Source organism: Pantherophis guttatus, chromosome 3 (genome assembly GCF_059756535.1).
Source record: "Pantherophis guttatus breed Tessera chromosome 3, ASM5975653v1, whole genome shotgun sequence".
Classification (NCBI taxonomy): Eukaryota; Metazoa; Chordata; class Lepidosauria; order Squamata; family Colubridae; genus Pantherophis; species Pantherophis guttatus.
In genome coordinates, this window is record NC_142065.1 from 174,877,492 (window position 1) to 174,898,161 (window position 20,670).

The window sequence follows — 20,670 nt, forward strand, 5'->3', positions numbered from 1 at the left end:
GTAGCTGTGGGAGTTTTAAAGTTTCCTCATTATGCCCTATGATTGGACCTGTGATGAAATCAAATTCTGAATTAGTTTAAAATTTGAGTAACATCTGAATAGAACCTTACATATGAATTTTGAATTAAATCTTGTATGATTTGCATATCTCTACGATATTAAAAATAACAACTGAGTACCACTGAATATACTTTTTAAAACAAGAGAAGTTCAAGCAATTCTTTTCTAATTTTAAGTAGCATGACTGTATTAAATGAAGCAAATGCCTCAAAATGATTGGTCATCATTAAAGAGATTTTTTTTAAAATTAAAAAAACATAACCACAAGCATTACAACGAAATCATTTTAAAACAGAACATTTTTTAAATCCACATAATCTTTGGGATGATGCATTCAATTTCCCTACCAATGCAGCCACTTTGCAGGGGCCATATACACATTCCAAATCCCAGGCTAAATGAAAAAAGCATGTCTTCAGGACCTTCTGGTAGGCCACAAAATTGGAGCCAATCTGACTCTAGGCTGATTGAGAGTTGTGCAACTACCAGGAGCCATCTCCACAAACCTATGCCCAAAAGGGGTTAATAGATAAGCCTAAATTGGAAAGAGCTGCAGCAGACCAATGCAAATAAATACCTCCCAAATCTGAATCGCATGTTGTGTAGAAGAGCACATCCCTATGCTGATTGGTTCTGACTTCCTGCTGAGAAACAGGGGAAGGTAAGGCACATTCAAATGGAGAAAGTTAAAATTTGCAGATGTATAAAAAGGACACTGATGAAGAGTGAGTCAAACTATTCTCCAAAGCACCTGAGGGTAGAACAAGACGCAACAGGTGGAAACTAATCAAGGAGAGAAGCAATTTAGAACTAAGGAGAAATTTCCTGACAGTTAGAACAATTAATCAGTGGAACAATTTGCCTGCAGAAGTTGTAAATGCTCCAACATGGGAAGTTTTTAAGAAGATGTTGGATAATCATTTGTCTGAAGTGGTGTAGGCTTTCCTGCCTAAGCAGGGGGTTGGACTAGAAGGTCTCCAAGGTCCCTTCCAACTCTGGTATTCTATTCTATCCAACCATTCTTGAATGACAGACACTGCATATGTTTTCTCATGTGCAGTGCTGGAGAAGCCTGCTCCAGCCTTCAGGGAGAATGAAATTCCAAAGGATAGATGTCACAACAGAAAATAATCACCCCATCCATTGTGGAATATCGAAAACTGATATTCCCAGAAAATGCCTTCCTGCATCAAATTAGATTAGATCAGGGGTCAGCAACCTGCAGCTCTGGAGCCACATATGGCTCTTTCATCCCTCTGCTGCGGTTCCCTGTCACTCAAAATATGTGTCACAATCGCCAATGTGCGACACCTTCCAGCATGCAATTTATTGAGGTTTTCAACCCCCAGTAAGCCAACCATGGATAAATCCATTTGAATTCAGTTTGTTCTTACTCCACCCTCTGAGGGAGGAGAGTGTAACATTTGTTCATTTAAAACCATATTTCATCAGAGTAAAATTAATCTTCCAAGCAAGCTGTTTGAAACAGGTAATGATTGTGTATGCAGGTGAAATTCATTGCCTTTTTTTCAATACTGGGAGGGGTGTGTGAGTCCCTTCTATTTTTAATCAATAATGTTCGGATTGTTTATAAATGTACAACTTTTCTTTTAATGTTTTGATACTGACCTCAGTGTAATATTTTCATTGCAGAAAAGTTGGGGTTGTTAATGTATAAAGTACTGTTTCATTCTGAAGGAAATTCAGCTGAATCGCCTATTTTCATCACCTCTTCTAAGTGACTAAATGGTGTCAGATGAAGAGTCTTAGAATCGTTTTGTAGAAAGCTGAATATTATTCCAAAACTTTGTGGTCATTTTGAGGTTGCTTCTCAGATATCAGTAGAATCTGAAATATTGCTGCTATATCGTTCCATCTATGAACAAAGCCAAGAAGAGAGGCTAATAGTGATACCAGCTATCAGAGTGCGCATGGAACAGTGTTATGCTATTGCTTCTATCTCTCTTGTTCTGCTAGAAGTTCTTTGAGCAGGTTAGGTTACAGAAAACAAAGACAGGAAATATTTATTTATTATGATTATTATTTGTAAAATTTATATTTATTATTCTGAATAATGAATTTATTATTCATTCTGTCAGTAAATCAGAGAGTTTCCTTATTAATAGATTGCGAAAGAGTGATAGATTGCGAGACAATATATTTCTTTATCTTGTTCTGCATTACTGTATAATGGTATAAGGAAATCCTTTAGTGAAGCATGCGTGAAGCATTTCTTACTGAACAGTTAAGGGAATGATGCCTTTTTCCATACTTATACAGCTGTTTTGGCATCTGTGCTGGCTGATTCCAGACACATTACTTTTTTCCCTCGAACTCCAATACTCAGAAGCTATAGAACGTTTAGATGTATAACTAGTTTCTTTTTAAAACAGATGTATTAAGTGGGAGTGAAACACTTGCTAAGTTAGAGTAGCACAATGTTTTTATACGCTCTGGGAGACTGGTTTGCTGTGCAACATCCCTGATATTAGCTGCAGAAGAACTACAAGAGGAGTATTTTGGAATTTATGGTGATGAAAGTCTTGAAGCTCACTTGCCAACTGAAGATTAATGTCCTAGATACAAACCTGTTTTACTATTTGTTTAATTGAAGCTAACTTGCCAAATGAAAATTAGTGTCCTCAAACAAAACTACCATCCAAGTTCTCATCCCATTCTGCCTTGGAGATGCCTATCATAATGAAACAAGTTCTAGCAGAAGGGAAAAGAAGGCGGGTTTCTTGCAAGTAGTCTAGTATTGATCCCTTTCTAATAAAAATAAAGGAGGGGGGGTGCACCTTTGGCTGGCCATTCAAACCTTTTCTTTCTTGGTTGGTTAAAAAAAAAAAACAAGTTTAGCCTGACCCTCTAACTATACCAGTAATATTTCATTAAAAGTATCAATGGTTTGATTGATTGTGTGAAGATTTGATTTGTTTTACTATCTCACAGCCCAGAAAGGCCTTCTCCATAAGGCTATTTGAAAGTGTCATTACAAGGTATTCAGTGCCATTCTGATATTCTGCTGTTCTTCGAAAGCTCAATATTGCAAATAGTAATTATATTAAAGCATGTTTGTACTTTTTTTTTATTTTCCAGGAAGAAAGCACTTTTGGACTTTTATTCATGTAGACTGAGTTTAAACATGACTGCAGAAAATATATTCTATACCCCTGGAAAAGAATATTCCATATGGTCATCTTACATTTTGGAGGAATGTGCAGGCTTTATGGTATATCCCATAACAGTGTTAGCGATATTGATACTATTATATTATCCACTTATTTTTGCATTTTCCTGCTTCTATGCCACTAGTCTAGTACTTCATGTGTGGAAAAAAATTGGTAATTTGCCAGAAGATACCAGTAGCAAACAATGGGATATGCCAAGGAAAATATACGCACTGGTGTCAGATTTGTTGGAAAGATACTGCACAGTAAGTAGGATGTTCTTCATTAATTCTTTAAGGCAGAGTTAAGGAATATATTTTCCCTCATAGACATCATTCCTGGGGCCAATCCTTATCTGCAGTCATTTGTATCTTGGAACCTCATCAGAATGTAGTAGAAAATAAAGGGAAAACAGGCGGCATACTGCCAATTTATATAGAATTCGCTTTTTAAAAAATGCTTCTGCAATTAGTCAAGAAACTCCCTTAATTTCTGAGGTTGCAGAACTGAATGAAGGAGCTGCCTTAACCTCAATTTAAGAGAATAATTGCAGTACTCCACACAATATCAAGTTTGCTTATGGTCACTCACACACACACTCACAGCCCAGGTGAATAGCCAAGCTCAAATCATTTTTAACTGAACACTGAGTTATAACTGGTTCTTCGGAATTTGCAGAGACCTGAAGAATTTAAAGTAAGACAAAAATTTTATTGGTTTTGCAATGTAGATTTTCATTTTCTCACATGCACGCAAACTTTTGCCACATCCTTCTCAGCTAGTCTGCCAGGTATTACTCAGAGGGATGGAAGCTACCAATTATAGATAGAAAGTTAAAGAGTGCACTCAAAGAGTGCACAGGCCTTACTTATGACCCCTTTTATCCCCCAAAGTTGCTTCTCAGGACTGGCAGCTATTCTTGCCATGTTCATTTTCAAGTCTAATAGCTGTTGGTGGGTGTAATGTATATAGTTTTGGCGGGAAGTTTAAAAGAACAATAGCACGTTGGTGATTGGCTAACTCCCTGGCCAGAGAAGTATATAAAGGGAGCTGTTTTACTGTATGCTTTGCTGGATTCACACTGTGAATTAAAGAGCTGTTGTTACTGAAGACCTTGCTTCTGCCTCCTCATTCACCCAACTTAACATTGGCGATGAGAATGGGATTGAGGTGAACAAGAAGCAAGCTGAAGAGCTGACAACGACGAATCCAGCCAGGCGGATGAGCTCAGTGCCAAGCAAGATGACCAGGATGTCTGCTTTTGCACCACCATAGAGAAATGGGGGTCGTACATGGCTCGGTTCAAGTGTTTTCTGGAGGCCAGGGACCTACAGAACCTCTCCAACAACAGAAAAAGACCTCTCTTTCTGAGCCACTGTGGCCCCGAAGTCTTCGACATGGCTGAATCACTATCTGAGCCGACCCCGGTTCAGTCGTTACCAAGGCAGGCTTTACAAGCCTTGCTTAAGGCACACTACGCCCCGGTACCCTCCAAATTCGTCCAGAGATACGAGTTCCAGCAACGGCTGCAACGAGAAGGAGAGCCAATCAGTGCTTACATGGCCATCCTGCACAAGGCTGCCACGCACTGCAAGTACCGAGACCTCAATGACATGTTCCTAGAGCAACTAATCTGCGGCGTTAGAGATCTTCCCCTACAGAGAAGACTCCTGGCCAGGTCAAACCTGACCCTAAACATCACTTTTGATGAAGCAAGAGCACACTAATCCTCCACTAAGGCTGCGGAGACCCTGCAACGACCAGCACCATCACAGACGGCGCACAAGTCAGCTCCAGTGCACAGTGAAGCAACCCAGACTGACAGTGGAGAAAAATCTGATGAAGACGTCTTCCAAACAGAAAAGCATAAACATGAGCGGAGAGAGTGTTGAGAGGACTGTGCAAGCTGCGGTGGGTCACACCAACAGTAGACCAGCAAGTTCAGAGACGCCTTCTGGAGGAACAAGATTTCGTATCTAGCAAAAACACTAGCCAACGTTTTCCCTGATGGGACAGGGAATAGGCCCTGATCTCCCTTGTGTAGGGGAAGGCATGTGCCTCTTATCACCGGTGTAGCAACCCCAAAAATCCCTGGCCTTCTCCCCAGTGCTCTGTTTAATGACTGCAACTTGGAAAGCAGTCATTGAGTGAAGCAGTCATATGGCTTCTCCTATTATAGTCAAAAGAAGACGACTACCTGTAATATCTTTTGTTCTAAGGTTTCAGTTACTTAGAAGCATATTGGCTTTACATTTTATGCTAAGACATAATTTGTCCTGGTTTTGGCCTGGCACAAAATAGACATCCAACCTAGCAATCTGTAGTTCTAGCCTTATTGACAATTAAAATAATTTGAATTTTATTTCATATGCAAAGCCCAATAACTAGAAGTCTGGCAGTAAACAAATTAAGATCAGCAATATTTCTGCTAATCCTTGCCTCTACCATGTGCAATTTTTCCTGTGCCTTAATATTAAACTCCAAATGTGCTGTTTTAATTTAAATTTGTTTTTCCCAAATTGTACCTAGGCTGATAACCATTACCATTAACTAGACCTTTGGATAAAGCTGGAAGAAACTATCTGAAGCTCATACATTCTATATGTTTGTAAGAATTTTGGAAAGTGTCAACAAAATGCCAAAACTGTCTTTTTAAAAATGAGGTTATAAAATGGACAAAATCTCTGAAGACAAAGATATTTGTGGGAAAGGATTGATGTCACTAAGTAACATGAATCTAAGTAATTTATAGGAAACTATACTGAATGTGTGGGATCACAAAGCAGTAACACTGATTTCTCAGAAGATTCTAATTTTTTTCATTTTTCATTTTTTTATTTTGAGGATCAATGTGATAGTTCCAAAAAGCACATTTGATTTAAAATGTTTAGCTTGATAAGAAAAATATGCCATTTTTCTATGTGATCTTCTATAGGAAACTCTTCTGGAAAAAAAATTGAAACTGAAGCCATTTCATTGTTCTCCCATTAACAGGTTATGAGATTTCTGGACTAGAAAATTTACCCGAAGGACCAGCGATTCTTGTATATTATCATGGAGCCCTTCCAATTGACTATCACTGTTTTGTAATTAGGTTGTATAGACTTACTGGGAGAATCTCCTATTCCGTGGTAGACCATGTTTTCTCGCTTTTACCAGGAAAAAAATTACTATGTTTAGGGTTTTTTTAGGGGGAAGGTTAATAAAATTGATTCACTAACCTGTGAAGTCCAATTTTTCTTCTTCAAAATCTTGTTTTGAGTTTTTTATTTTTTATTTATTTATTTGTCAAGCATGTATAAGATAACAGATATAAGTATAAACATGATTATGAATACGGCAAATGGATACGAATAAATGGGGACATTAGGACAGGTACGGTAGGCATGTGCACTTATGCACGCCCTTTACAGACCTCTTAGGAATGGGTCGAGGTCAACAGTAGACAGTCTAAGATTAAAGTTATGGGGGTTTGGGGATGTAACAACAGAGTCAGGTAGTGCATTCCAGGCATTGATCACTCTGTTGCTGAAGTTGTATTTTCTGCAATTGAGTTTGGAGCGCTTTACCTTAAGTTGTATCTATTGTGTTCTCGTGTATTGTTGTGGTTGAAGCTGAAGTAGTCATTGACAGGTAGGACATTGCAGCAGATAATTTTGTGTACTACACTTAGGTCAGACTGAAGGCGACGTAGTTCTAAGTTGTCCAAGCCTGGTGGCATAAGGTATTCTGTTGTGAGCAGAGGAGTGGAAGACTCTTCTCATGAAATATCTCTGGACTCGCTCAATTGTATTAATGTCTGATATGCAGTGCAGGTTCCAGACAGATGATGTTATGACATGATGGAAATATATGTATTCTGTTTTCTTTTACAAGCAAGAACAGAATGATTTCTTAGGTCTGCTTTTGCAGGAATAAAACTATTCCTTTCCGTTTATCACTGTGATTGTTCTACAAGAGAAAGGTGTATGAACGTTCTGAAACAAGGGCACTTACTTGGAATTGCACCAGGAGGCAAACGAGAGCAAAACTATGGAAATCGCCAGTATAAAGTAATATGGAGAAAACGTAAAGGATTTACTCACATAGCTATAGATGCCAAAGTGGTAAGCCATTTATCTTCATATCTTTTTCCTAGTGGTCTTTTAAAGCGAAATGTGCATTTATAAATATCATCTATTTATTTTTAAGCTATTTGCTAATGCACAGGAGGATGCATACAACTACAAATCAGATTGGCCAGGCCAGGAAAAGGAAAATCTTGTTTTTTTCAGTTCATATAATTCAAATCACTTTTTTATTTTCATCATTTTATTATGCTAAACTATTTAAGACATTGAAAGTATAAATGCATACATTATACATTATGTAGTCATGCATGCAAATAGCATAGCTACAAAAGTAGTGAAAATAAAAGTAAAAATTAAAATAGGAAGGAAGAGTTTTCTTTCCTTTTGTTCTAGTAAAAATTTGTCTATCCAACACTTAGCAATCCATACGATGGCATCAACTATTAGATATGAAAGGCAGTGCACAGGAAACCAAAGCATATGACTTACCCATCCGTGCCAAATTTGATTGTAATAAAAAGTATGCTGCTCTCCTGAAAAACAAGTGAAGAAAGTAAAATGATAAATAATACAAGTGTCATAAAATTAGAAATAAAATCATTACCCTATAAAACTTAAAAATGATGCTGTTCTCCTCCACTCCCCAGAAAAAAAAAGAAAAAAGAAAATCATTGGTATATAAAATTTGGTGCAATGGAATCAGGCAATTAACTTTTGTTTTCTATGTTAATTCCTTTGACCAGGTGATTTTGTGTGGGTGGGTGTCATATCCATATCTGCCTTTTTCACATTCAAAAAAGTTCCATCATTACCTTCCCTTACAAAAGTGACATTGGTGGCAGCTATTGAGAAAATGGCTAGGAGAGTGAATATGAAAACTGTGGAACCTAGCTTTTCAATTGATTGAAAATAAATCCATTCAGCAAATCTTAAACTTGAGATTACAAAGGTTTTTCAATCGACAGATCATACATCTCATTTAAAGTACACATCTGTGCTCCAGTAATCAATCTTCAAAGTTTTGTTTTAAGAGTGAAATGTAAACATGACACTTGTAGCAGATAATTTTGTGTACTACGCTTAAGTCAGACCGAAGGCAATGTAGTTCTACCTTGATTTATGAAGATATATAAAAATGAGAGCATGTGCACATATATATTCTTCATGGCTGAAGCCATGACTAAGGCAAACAATCAGCCAAACACTCTTCACTGTGTGAAGGAATAACCTATTTCCCACCAAAATCTTTTTAAAAAATTTTTTAAACTTTTATTAATTTAAGAAACCACATAATACATTTATAAATGCAAGTAAAACAATTTACAACAAGCATCATCTTAATGACATCTACCTATAATATCTGAATTGTTACAATATCAATATCCTATGTTCTTCAGTATACATTATTTCTCTCACCTTATATAATGATATTATTTTATTGATATCTGGTGTCTCTTTCTTAAATTTCATTTGATGTAAAAATTTATTTTACTCTATTGATATCTTTTCTTTTATTTAATTTTTCTTTCTTTCTTCTTCTATTTTTTTTCACTTCCCTCTAACCATTTATACCACTTTTGCCAGACCAGATAATATTCAGATTCTTCTTTTCCTTGGATCTCCTTGGTGAGTCTATCCATCTCAGTGCATTCCATAATTTTGGATATTAATTTCTCTTGAGTCGGGACCTCTTCTTGTTTCCAATTTTGTGCGTATATGATTCTTGCTGCAGTCAAAATGTGTGTTATTAAATATATTATTTCTTTTTCATATTTGCTTGTAGGTGTTCCTAATAAGTAAGTTTCTGGTTTTAATGGTACCTTTTGAGTTATTATTTGTTCCAGTTGCATTTTTATATTGTTCCAGAATTTTTTAGCTTTGGGACATGACCACCATATATTATAGTATGTCCCTTTATGCGCTTTACATTTCCAACAGAGTGGAGATGTACTGGGAAACATTTTAGAAATTCGCGCCGGTGGTAGATGCCACCTATAGAACAATTTATAAGCATTTTCTTTGTATGGTACAGATAATGTTAATTTATTAATACTTTTCCACAATTTTTCCCACTTATTTAATTCTATTGCATACCCAAAATTTGTCGCCCATGTGATCATATTCTCTTTAACTACTTCCTCTGCTAGTTTATATTCCAATAGAAAATTGTAAATTTTGGTTATTAATTTCTCATTGGGGCCTAATAAAATTTTATCCAACTGATTTGGTTCCATTTGAATTCCAGTTTTTTCCATATCAGATTTATATCTGCATTTTAATTGCAAATATGACCACCACTCTATTTCCACATTTTGCATTCTCAATTCTTCTCTTGTTTTTTTTTTTTTTTTTTTGGCTGATTTCCAGCATCTTCTCCTCCAAATTCCCTTTCTTATTTGGCTGGTATTACCAGCATGCTTTCCTCCACACCTACATCTATTATTTTGGCTGTTTTATTTTAACTAATTCACAACATATTATGTAAATTGCTTTTTCAACACATTCTCCCACAATTTTTAACTCAATATAAATTTTAACAGATATCTTCTCACATATTTTCTCCTGGATTATAAATTTCCTTTAAAATCATCTCTCTTCATATTTATTTTAAAACCCAAAAATTCATTTAAGCATTCAAACATTTAAAAAATCATATTCTCATTCAATCATTTGTAATCTTATTTCATAACCAAATATGTGTATTTGTAAAGTCAAATTTAAAGGGAATGGAAGTAAAAAAGTGAGAAAGGAAGAAAGGAAACAAAAAGGGAGAAAAGAGAGAAAATAAAAATAAAGAGCAAAGAAAATAGCAAAAGAAAGAAAAGAAAAAAACAAAGTGAAAAAAATACCTCATATCAATCCAACTATTAAATCTATGGATAACTCTTGTTGAAATTCAAAATTTCATTTAAGCATTAAAACATTTAAGAAATCAAATTTTCATTCAATCATTTGTAGCCTTATTTCTTATTTCATAACCAAATTAATTTATGTATATTTATATACATAAATTTAAAAGCAATGAAAATAAAAAGACTCCTATCAGTATTCAAATTTCAAATAGGCATTAAACATTGCATGTCCATTTTAATCAGAGTGTATTATTTTTATTATCTTGCTACCCATTATATTCCATTTCTTCTTTTTCCAATCTGTCCAAAGAAAAGCTCCTTTTCAATTTCCCTATTATCAGAGTTAAAAATTCTATAAAATTTATTTCTTTTGTATTATCAGTTCCTTGTATAATATCATCATCTCTTCTTTTGTTTCCACGCCCTTCTTTTGTTGCTGCGTCTATTAATTCAGTTTTAAATTGTTCCATTTAATTTCTTCTTTCTTTTCATCAATAAAGTCTCCAATAGACAGATTGGATATCTCCAAAATCAAGACTCCTTGGTTGTTTCCAAAAGAATCCAATTTAAATAGCAAGACACATAGTTTCTCTTTCAGCCGCTTGCAATCAACAATTTGCACTTTCATTTCGTCTCAGCTATCCTCCATTTTGTCCATTATAAAGTTCCGCTTGTCTTTTCCCCTTGCTTTAAAAAATTCCTGTTATCGCTTCTTCCCTCTTTCTCTTTTCAGAAATAATCCATTTCCATTTAGAAAAAGGGGATTTTCAAATTTTTATAACTTTCCAAGAACGATCATTCGTAGTGAGTTAGTAATCACAATGATTCATTAAAGGGTCCTTTCCTCCTGTAAATTATTTTGCTAGGTCTTCTTGCTCCAATAGCCTGTAGCTGCTAATTAAAGCTAGGGACAGTTTTGAGGCAGCCGCCATGGCTGCCGATCCCCCGCCGTTGGCTTCAGACAGCTTCCTCCGACCCCGAGGAACCCATCCATTCCTCTCAGCCGTCCAAGGGGTCCCCTCTCTCCCCCTTTCCCTACAGGACAGGGTAGGTCCGCAGACCTGTTGGCGGCGGCTCAACAGTCGGGATTTTCGCGGGGCTCATTAGAGCCCCGCTATTCCCCCAACTGGATCGCGCTGCACCAACCGGAAGTCCCAGTTTATCAATATAACCTTTTAATTGACGTATTTTATGTCCAAACAATACATTTCATTCCTTTCATGTACTGTAACTAAAAGAATTTTATTATTTGTTTCTTTTATTTCTTCTAGCCAATCATTCCTTTGTTTACACAAAATATTAGAGAAGGATATATGACATATGTAAATATAAGTAAGTAAAACTTTATGTATTCTTGGGAATGTTATTTATTTAAGATTATAAATTTATACATCTGCATTTTTGCTTACCATGTTTAATTTGAATGATTCAAGCAAGAATAACTAAATCTGAGTTCTAAGTAAAGTAAAGATCTAATTGGGCTACGTTAATTTGGGATTATTTTCATTTTATTGCTAGGAAAACTGTTTAAGAGGTGGTACGTATGAGTTTTATCCTAGAATGAGAAAAAAATGTATATGCTCTCTCTTCAGATGACGTCGGTGTCGGTGGGCGGAGCTCCCACCGGTTTTACTACCGGTTCTATAGAACCAATGTGAACCAGGGGCAACTCACCACTGATGCATGCATAGATATTCCAGTACACCAGAGCTTTGGTGGAAAAACTGATTTAATACATTTCCCATAAGTGATGTCATGTCATGGGATTACAAGGCACAGGGATGACCCTGAAATTATGGAAATTCAGCAAAGTTATCCATATTCTGTAAATGAATTGGTATTTATCCTGGAAAGTCTGCCTGTCTTGTCTGTTTATCTGTCTACTTATCTATCAGCCTGCTGTCTGTCAGGCTAATTGTATTTGTATGTCTATTTATGTGTCAGGATTAGCTTGCTTCTCCTAATTCTATTTTTTTCACAACTTTTGAATCTAAATTGTATTTTGCAAACTGTAAGGCTCCAAACATGATGGCTTATTTTCTTGTTTCTGTATACTGCAAACATTTTCCATTAGTTGATTCCAGTGCTGGTAATAATTATTTCATTTAAATATAAGCTGCTAACAAAGTCAAATATGAAACTCTTGGCAATCTGCTAATATGCATATCTGAGATTTTCTAAAACTTGTACCCAGGAGCAATGAGATGGTTATATGAGCGAAATCGATGGTTACCCTTTCCAGTGTGTGGAATGTTTCCAGTTAAACTTATAACCCATATTGGAAAACCAATTCCATATGATCCAGATATAACTCCTGAAAAATTAGCTGAAAAGGTAAGTGTATTTCTATTGTAAGGGGAAAATATCCATTCAAATTAAAACTTCATTCTTTATGAAATTATAAGCTCTATAAACAACTATTTGCAAACAGTTATTGAAATACATTAATTAGAGGTGCATAAATATTGTTGAGTGTTTGGTACATAAGTGTCAATGTAAGATTATCATCCACCCATCCCTTACTGGTTAAACAGCACTTATTCAAGCTACAGAATATGATTAACAGCATGCATAAATGAAAATATCCATCAAATATATATCACACTAAAGCTTCATCATAGAGGGCTCAACCTCTTCTTACCCAATAAGTTTATATTTTCAAGTAAAAGGTGAATTCATCCAATTATGGTTTATTCAACAAACCACAGTTAGGAGCAAATTAAATAAGAGGCATCAGCATGCATTCTGCTTTTTAATGATACTACTGTGTGCAGCAGACAGTCTAGCCTAGGTCAGGATAAGACAATGTAGAAGAAGATTTGAACAACATCTCCAGCCATACTGCAGAATTCCAACTCTTCTGCAGGGCCATTTCTAAGAAGGAGAAAGGGATGAAAGTTTGTGTTTTCATGATGCAAAGGAGGGACTTTTTTAAACTAGACATTGCTGGAAATGTTCAACTCCATTTACCATGGTCTTATTCTGACTCATATGAATTTACTCTTGGTTACAGTATGCAATAGACTGTAGATCTCTTGCATACTTGGCAGTTTTGCAGTTAGTATGCAAAAGAGACAGATAGTTGTACACCATATATTTACAGATTTATAGGAAAATGTGATTTATCTGATTATGAATAGTATAGCATGAGTAGGAAGAGAGAGAAAAAATCTTTGCCATTAGATAAAATCAAAGATAACATTGGTTTTCAAATGTATGTTAATGACTGTAATGAAGAGCAAGTTAGAATTATATATATATATGTTTTAATATGTGGTGTGTTCAATTAAGAGTCCATTACTGTATATTTAGTTCCGGAATGTTCTTGCAATAGTTCCTGAACCATAAATCTAAATTAAATCTTTTTTTTTCTTTTTTCTCCCCCATTCCATCCCACGTCATGCCACTCCACTGCCCCAACAGACTCAAAGGGCAATAGAAGATTTACGGGACAAACACCAAAAAATCCCAGGAAGCATATTGCATGCTCTTAGGCAACGCTTTGAAGCACATAACAATGATAAATAGTGATATAACATCAACAATCTTTGTGGATAATATATGTATATATGTAACTAATATATGTATATGTGTAGTTCATGCGTTCCATCAGGCACTTTTTGAAAACAAAATGTTGGGGAAAGATTGAGATGGGGTGAAAACATTTATTTCTTCAATGTGTTTAAATCCCCAGGACCAGATTAAATTGCATCCTAAAATACCAAAAGCATTACATGATTTTTTTTCCCCCAAACCCTTATGAATTATGTTTGCAAAATCCTGGTGAACTGGCAGATGACTGGATAACACCAACTGTTATTCTAATCTTCAAAAAGGAAACACAGCAAAATATAGACCAGTTACTCTGATGTCGATACTCTGAAAAAAATTAAGAGTGTATAGTGCTATCATAAAAAGATTTATCCTTAAACACTTTGAAAACAATTACTAGAAACCTGTCTTGCCTTATGTAATATTTTTTAGATAGCTTCTTTAGTAGACTGTAAGAATTTTGTGAAGTTAGTATGTCTTGCTTTCCAGTAATGGGATTCAAATCCTGTCACTACCGATTCGCTCGTGGATGTGCGCGCGCTCGTGTGTGATGTTTCTGCGCATGCAGAGAAGCTTCTGCGCATGTGCAGAGATGCCCGGGCAAGTGGGCAGAACCTCTCACCGCCACTGCTACCAGTTTCCCCAATCCGGGGAAAATCGGTAGCAATCCACCACTGTTGCTTTCTTTACAAAGCAGTTGACAAGAGTATTTTATTCTGTGCAGCAAGACGTCTGAGGTGGCTCGGGAGTTCATGGCTTCCATGATGGCTATGGACCTGACCCAGTTAATTTATGGCTCTACTCACATGGGGGGACACACACTGGACCTGGTTTTTGTCTCTGGACAGTGGTTGAGTGATCTCGAGATAGGGGATATAGCGATTGAACCCTTGTCATGGTCTGATCACTCCCTCCTTTGCCTGGACCTTCGAACCGCCACACCCCGCCGCAGGGAGGTGGAACCGACCAGGTGGTTCCGCCCCAGGCGCCTGATGGATCCTGAGAGATTCCAGATGGAGCTTGGGCCATTTCCTGAGGTTCTGGCACACGACTCGGCTGAGGACTTAGTGGCCGCCTGGGATAGGGCGGCGGCTGAGGCTTTAGACCGAGTCGTGCCTTTGCGGCCTCTGACCCGGCGCCGGTCTCACCTGGCTCCTTAGTATACTGAGGAGCTGAGGGAGATGAAGCGCCGGAAAAGACACCTAGAGAGCAGTTGGGGGGCTAGTCGTTCTGAATCCGACCGAACACTGGTAAGATCTCATATTAAGAATTACCTAGTGGCGATAAGAGTAGAGAAGAGTAACTACTTTTCTACTCTTATTGCATCATCAGATAATCGCCCAGCCGCCCTGTTTAGGGTGACCCGCTCCCTGCTCCATCAAGAGACGCAGGAAGACCCCTTGGAGAGTAGAGCTGAGAATTTTGTACAATATCTGTATGACAAAATTGCTCAGATTCAGGAACAGCAAGACTCTGACTGGATTGATCCAGGGGAGATGACAAGGGCAGGTCCTGAGAATATTATTTGGGAAGAGGTTTGATCCTGTGACTCCCGAAAGCGTGGACAGGATACTGAACAGACTAAATGCGACCACATGTTTATTGGACCCGTGTCCCTCCTGGTTGGTACTGGCCTCCCGGGAGGTGACGCGAGGCTGGCTCCAGGAGATTATAAATGCTTCTTTGAGTGAGGGTGTCTTTCCCACCATCTTGAAAGAGGCGGTGGTGAGGCCCCTCCTCAAGAAGCCCTCCCTGGACCCAGCTGTGTTAGCAAATTATCGTCCTGTCTCCAACCTTCACTTTGTTGCGAAGGTTGTTGAGAGTGTGGTTGCACGACAACTGCCTCAGTACCTGGATGAATCGAATTATCTAGATCCGTTCCAGTCGGGCTTCAGACCCGGGTACAGCACAGAGACAGCATTGGTCACATTGGTTGATGATCTCTGGAGGGCTCGGGACAGGGGTTGCTCCTCTGTCCTGGTCCTACTAGACCTCTCAGCGGCTTTTGATACCATCAATCATGATATCATGCTGCACCGGTTGGAAGGGTTGGGGGTGGGGGGCACTGTTTTACAGTGGTTCTCCTCCTTTCTCTCTGACCGGTCGCAGTCTGTGTTAACAGGGGGGCAGAGGTCGACCCCGAGGCCCCTTATATGTGGGGTGCCGCAAGGATTGGTCCTCTCGCCCCTTCTATTCAACATTTATGTGAAGCCGCTGGGTGAGATCATCTGTGGTTTTTGGGTGAAGTATCATCAGTACGCTGATGACACCCAGCTGTACATCTCCACCCCAGACCACCCCAATGATGCCCTCGAGGTGATGTCCCGGTACCTGGAGGCCGTACGGATCTGGATGGGGAGGAACAAACTCAGACTCAACCCATCCAAGACCGAGTGGCTGTGGTTTCCGTCGTCCCGATATAGTCAGTTGGCGCCATCTCTGACTATTGGGGGCGAGTTGTTGGCCCCCACAGATGGGGTTCGCAACTTGGGCATCCTCCTAGACTCGCGGCTGTCTTTAGAAGAGCATATGACGGCCGTGGCCAGGAGGACTTTTTATCAGGTTTCCCTGATTCGCCAGTTGCGTCCCTTTATGGATCGGGACTGGTTACGCACGGTCACTCACGTCCTTGTCACCTCACGCCTGGATTATTGTAATGCTCTCTACATGGGGCTCCCCTTGAGAAGCACCCGGACGCTCCAACTGATCCAGAATGCGGCCGCGCAGGTGGTGATGGGAGCAATGTGGCGCTCTCATGTGACCCCCCTCCTGCGTGAGCTACACTGGCTCCCGGTGGTCTTCCGGGTGCACTTCAAGGTTTTGATTACTATCTTTAGAGCGCTCCATGGCTCAGGACCAGGGTACCTACGAGACCGCCTCCTGCCACCAATAGCCTCTCACCGACCAGTTCGCTCCCATAGAGAGGGACTCCTCAGGGTGCCGTCGGCCAAACAATGTCGACTGACGGCCCCCAGGGGGAGAGCCTTCTCTGTGGGGGCACCTACCATCTGGAACGGGCTTCCCCCGGAGTTACGAAAGATCCAAGACTTACGCATCTTCCGCTGTGCCCTGAAAACGTTTCTATTCCAACAGGCTGGTCTGGCCTAACTCTCCCTTTTAAAATGGCTTTTAAATTGGCTTTTAAATCGGGTTTTAGATCTCTTTTAGATAAATTTGGATGTTTTAATCTTTGAGCCTAAATTACTTAATCTGTTTTTTAATAGTTTTTAACTTCTATATGTCTTTGTATTTATTATGGCTGTTCACCGCCCTGAGTCCTTCGGTAGTAGGGCGGTATACAAATATGAAATAAATAAATAAATAAATAAATAAATAAATAAATAAATATTAGTGTATAGGTTGCGTGATGATAAATTGAGTGCACTACTGACTTGAAAATTATCCTCAAAGAGTGATCATCGTTCATCAAATACTGAGCATCACACAATATTCAGTTGTGAATCCTGTACTCTTCAACAATTTAATTAAGAACTTATAGGACGAATGTTTTAACAAATTTACAGATTTCTCAAGACTAGGTAAGATAATTCATACCTAGAAAACATAAACCAAATTCATAAAAATTTAACAGGGTACAGAAATATCAGAAAATGAAAATTTAGCACATATTAATACAACTGTATGAATCAAATTCAGATGCATAAGAATAGGATTATAAAATACCTAGACCAGTAATAACACTTTAAAGGGAGGAGTTGACTTGTAGTTAAACAGACCCTGAGACAAGAGAAAGCAAATACAATTTTAAGATGCTTTAACAGAAAAATAGTTTATAAATTACAGGAAGTAATTTCCTCTTTGACCCTTCAATTGTCAAGTAAACCTTGTTGAGCACATATCACAGAAATTATATAAATAATGACTTTTTTGTCAAATATAGTGCCAAGGTGGATTAGCTAGTGCTAAATGACAACTTGTGACTTCTGGCCTTGTCTTCTTACTGCCACTTCTATTGTTACCAGTGGTAGGTTGCCACGGTTGACACCGGTTCTATAGAACCAGTAGTAAAATCGGTGGGGGGCTTTGTCCACCGATCCCGACATCATCAGAATGCTTCTGCGCATGCGCAGAAGAGCGCATGCGCAGCCCCATTGCAAACTGTTAGCAAAGGTAAGTAGAACCCACCCCTGATTGTTACCTCAGGAGGAATACCACAATGGGGCCTGAAATTGGGTTGGTGTTCTTGGAAGATGGAATTGCTTGAGATAAGAGCCCTCACAGTACTGACTCTGAGTTACCGGAGACCCCTCATGCAATATCCTAAATAGTTACATACCAGAGTTATTCACCTCCTCTTTCTTCATTTCTGGAAAGATACAATCTTGATAATTTCAGTATATAAGAATGTATAAAATGACCAAATAATGTTCACAAAGTTTTGTCAACAATGAACTAGAATGCTTCTGAAAAGGCTGGACAAAACTTATTTGTCTATTTATGCAGTATGCCATAAATGGAATGAAAATAGGATTTGATGGAGGAAGAGTAATTTCAACTACATCCCTGGATATTGCATAGACCTGGAGATTAATGACTAGATACTTGCAACATGCCCTGTCCCACCTGTTTCCTACTAAGAGCCGAGGTGGCACAGTGGTTAGAGTGCAGTACTGCAGCTACTTCAGCTGACTGCTAGCTCAGCAGATCAGCAGATCAAATCTCACCAGCTCAAGGTTGACTCAGCCTTAGATCCCTCCAAGGTGGGTAAAATGAGGACCCAGATTGTTGGGGGCAATATGCTATTTAATATACTGTCTTTGGTGTAAGCCGCCCAGAGTCCTCAGAGAGTAGGCGGCATAGAAATATGAAATAAATAAATAAATAAATAAATAAATAAATAAATAAATAAATAAATAAATAAAAAATAAATCACTGAAAACCAGTGACTTTTGACCATTTTTCATACTTATGACTGTTGCATCCCCATGGTCATGTGATTTACATCACATGTAAATTGACTCAAATTTCTGACAGTTGCAGTGTCCTGGGATCATGTGGAATATAAAAATATATGTTGCTGTAGGTGTCACAGTTTACAAAGCTATGCGTGGCAAGATGTGTGGATAAACTTATCTGTACCTTTGAATGTGAAAACTTTATTTATGGATGTGTCAGATTGGTTTAAGGAAGAGTTACTGGAAAGTCTGAAGACATAAGAAATTAAGGTTTTCCCAGCCTGAGGCTAATTATTCTCCGATTAGTTTTTTTTTTTTTTTACATATTAACCTCTCCTGGTTCCCTTTCATGGAGCTTCTAAAATCTGTAAGCAATAGGACTTCCTGTGCTCCGCGAATGCCGATGGACGCTCCTTCGAGAGCTCCAGCCCTGTGACTCTGTTAGCCGCTAGAACAGCGAAAATCTGGTTTCTAGCGGCTTAAAACTCTCCCCTGACCCCCAAGCAGGGGAAGAAGGGGGAAAGAAGAGCAGAAGGGTCTGGGTAGAGCTCCCCTAGACCCCCAGGTTTTTCTTTTTAAGCCTGGGGTTTGCAGGGTAAGAGCTCCCTGAAAGCCCATCAGTTGCTCCGGATCCAGGACGAGTCTGCTTCAAGGCGTTCGTGACCACACCAGCAACGCAACTTTAAGGATTACAAAAATTTTGACCATGGACGCTGGCAGAGCAAATTCAGGAGAACAAAAAAATGCAAGTATTTTGAAATTCCGTTTAAAAGGAGAAGAAATGGTGCCTGAGGGTATGGAGATGAGGGCTGGAAGATTACTGCTGGGTGAGTCAGCAAACTCACAAGCTGTGACTGTAAAGGGCTTTCAAGAACTTTTAAACTTCTTTACTTCTGCTCTTTTGGAATCAATTGATAGAACTTTTCAAAAATATAATTTGCAGCATAACAGGGATTTGCTGGTTGGGAAAGAGGCAGAAATTATCTAGCCTATTTTGGAAGACAAAGAAGTCGTTAAGACAAAGAACCGTAAGATGGAGGTTGACGGCGAAACAAAGGACTTGACAGAGGCTTCCATACAACTACTTGAAAAGCAACAAGTAGATTCTTTATTGCTAACTGATAAATCTTATCGTGACAATTTTTGGTTCTACAGACAAAGGAATGGATTGATCGACCATACAAGCAAGAAGAGTCGATATGGGGGTTTCAAACCAGAGGAAATAAATCTAAGAAGGGAACGGGTTTTAAAGATTTTAAAGATACATCAATCTCAAATTAAAATTCAAAAACTCTCCAAGATAAAAGCAGAGGGGAAGAAGAAGGACTGGAAAAAATATAGGAAGAAAGGAATGAAGAATGTTTTATTGATATATTAAGATTTTAAAATGTTTGAATCTTGAGAATAAAAGCAGGAGAAAGAAAGGAAGAAGAGTAAAATGGTTAATTAAAATTTAATGGATAGTTTTCTGAAGATTGTGAATTTATATTCTGAGAAACGAAGTAAGAATATTTTATTGATGTATTAAGAGATTTTTTAGAACGTTTAATATGAGATTTTAGTATTTTAAATGTTGAAATAGAATGGTGTTTGAGGGTTTGAATGAAATTTATCAGTGTTTGTTAATGTTTCTAAAACTCTAAAAATTATTGGATTATATGCTAAGAAAAAGGCTTTTATACTTAGGAAGAAAGAATTTAATTTAATTGATTTTCAGAATTTATAAAGGGAAGGTTGATGAATAATTTGTAAAAAGGGAGTTAAAGTGTGTGAGGGAGTTTTGAATCTTGCAGTAAGTTAGAATATTTTAGCATATGTTTGTTAAATGTTATACCCTGTTTTTGCTCTGGGAAGGCAGGGGTGGGGGGTGGGGTGGGGGTTGAAGGTTGGGTTAGGATATAAAACAGAGAGACAGATAATTGTATTAACAGATAAGTAAATGTGAGGGAAATGTTACATTAAATGAAATGAAAAGATGTACTTAGACGATACAATGAATGATTGATTATATATTGTATATTTGTTCATAAAATAAAAAACTTTTTTGTTA

At 38.0% G+C, this 20,670-nt stretch overlaps 1 protein-coding gene across 4 annotated transcripts; it reads left to right on the forward strand.

The window, feature by feature from the left end:
- Window positions 1-1,479: 1,479 nt before the first annotated feature.
- Window positions 1,480-13,882, forward strand: LOC148114916 (DGAT1/2-independent enzyme synthesizing storage lipids-like). 4 transcript variants are annotated; one of them, XM_087890565.1, is made up of 6 exons: window positions 1,480-1,549; window positions 3,160-3,496; window positions 7,143-7,336; window positions 11,424-11,484; window positions 12,347-12,486; window positions 13,576-13,882. In XM_087890565.1, the coding sequence occupies exons 2-6, from the start codon at window positions 3,436-3,438 to the stop codon at window positions 13,678-13,680; spliced, it is 561 nt and encodes a 186-aa protein (XP_087746691.1). In that variant the 5' UTR covers window positions 1,480-1,549; window positions 3,160-3,435; the 3' UTR covers window positions 13,681-13,882. The 4 variants fall into 4 exon arrangements, with proteins under 4 accessions (XP_087746691.1, XP_087746689.1, XP_087746690.1 ...); XM_087890563.1 differs by having other exon boundaries at window positions 1,522-1,549; window positions 7,129-7,336; XM_087890564.1 differs by having other exon boundaries at window positions 1,522-1,549; window positions 7,189-7,336.
- Window positions 13,883-20,670: the final 6,788 nt, after the last annotated feature.

Bases quoted from the DNA above. Each gene is read 5' to 3' on its own strand.
- LOC148114916 (XM_087890563.1), top strand. From the start codon at position 3,387: ATGTGTGGAAAAAAATTGGTAATTTGCCAGAAGATACCAGTAGCAAAC. The intron at 3,497-7,128 runs GTAAGTAGGATG...ATGATTTCTTAG, and splicing joins TGTTGGAAAGATACTGCACA to GTCTGCTTTTGCAGGAATAA. The intron at 12,487-13,575 runs GTAAGTGTATTT...CTGCCCCAACAG, and splicing joins CTGAAAAATTAGCTGAAAAG to ACTCAAAGGGCAATAGAAGA.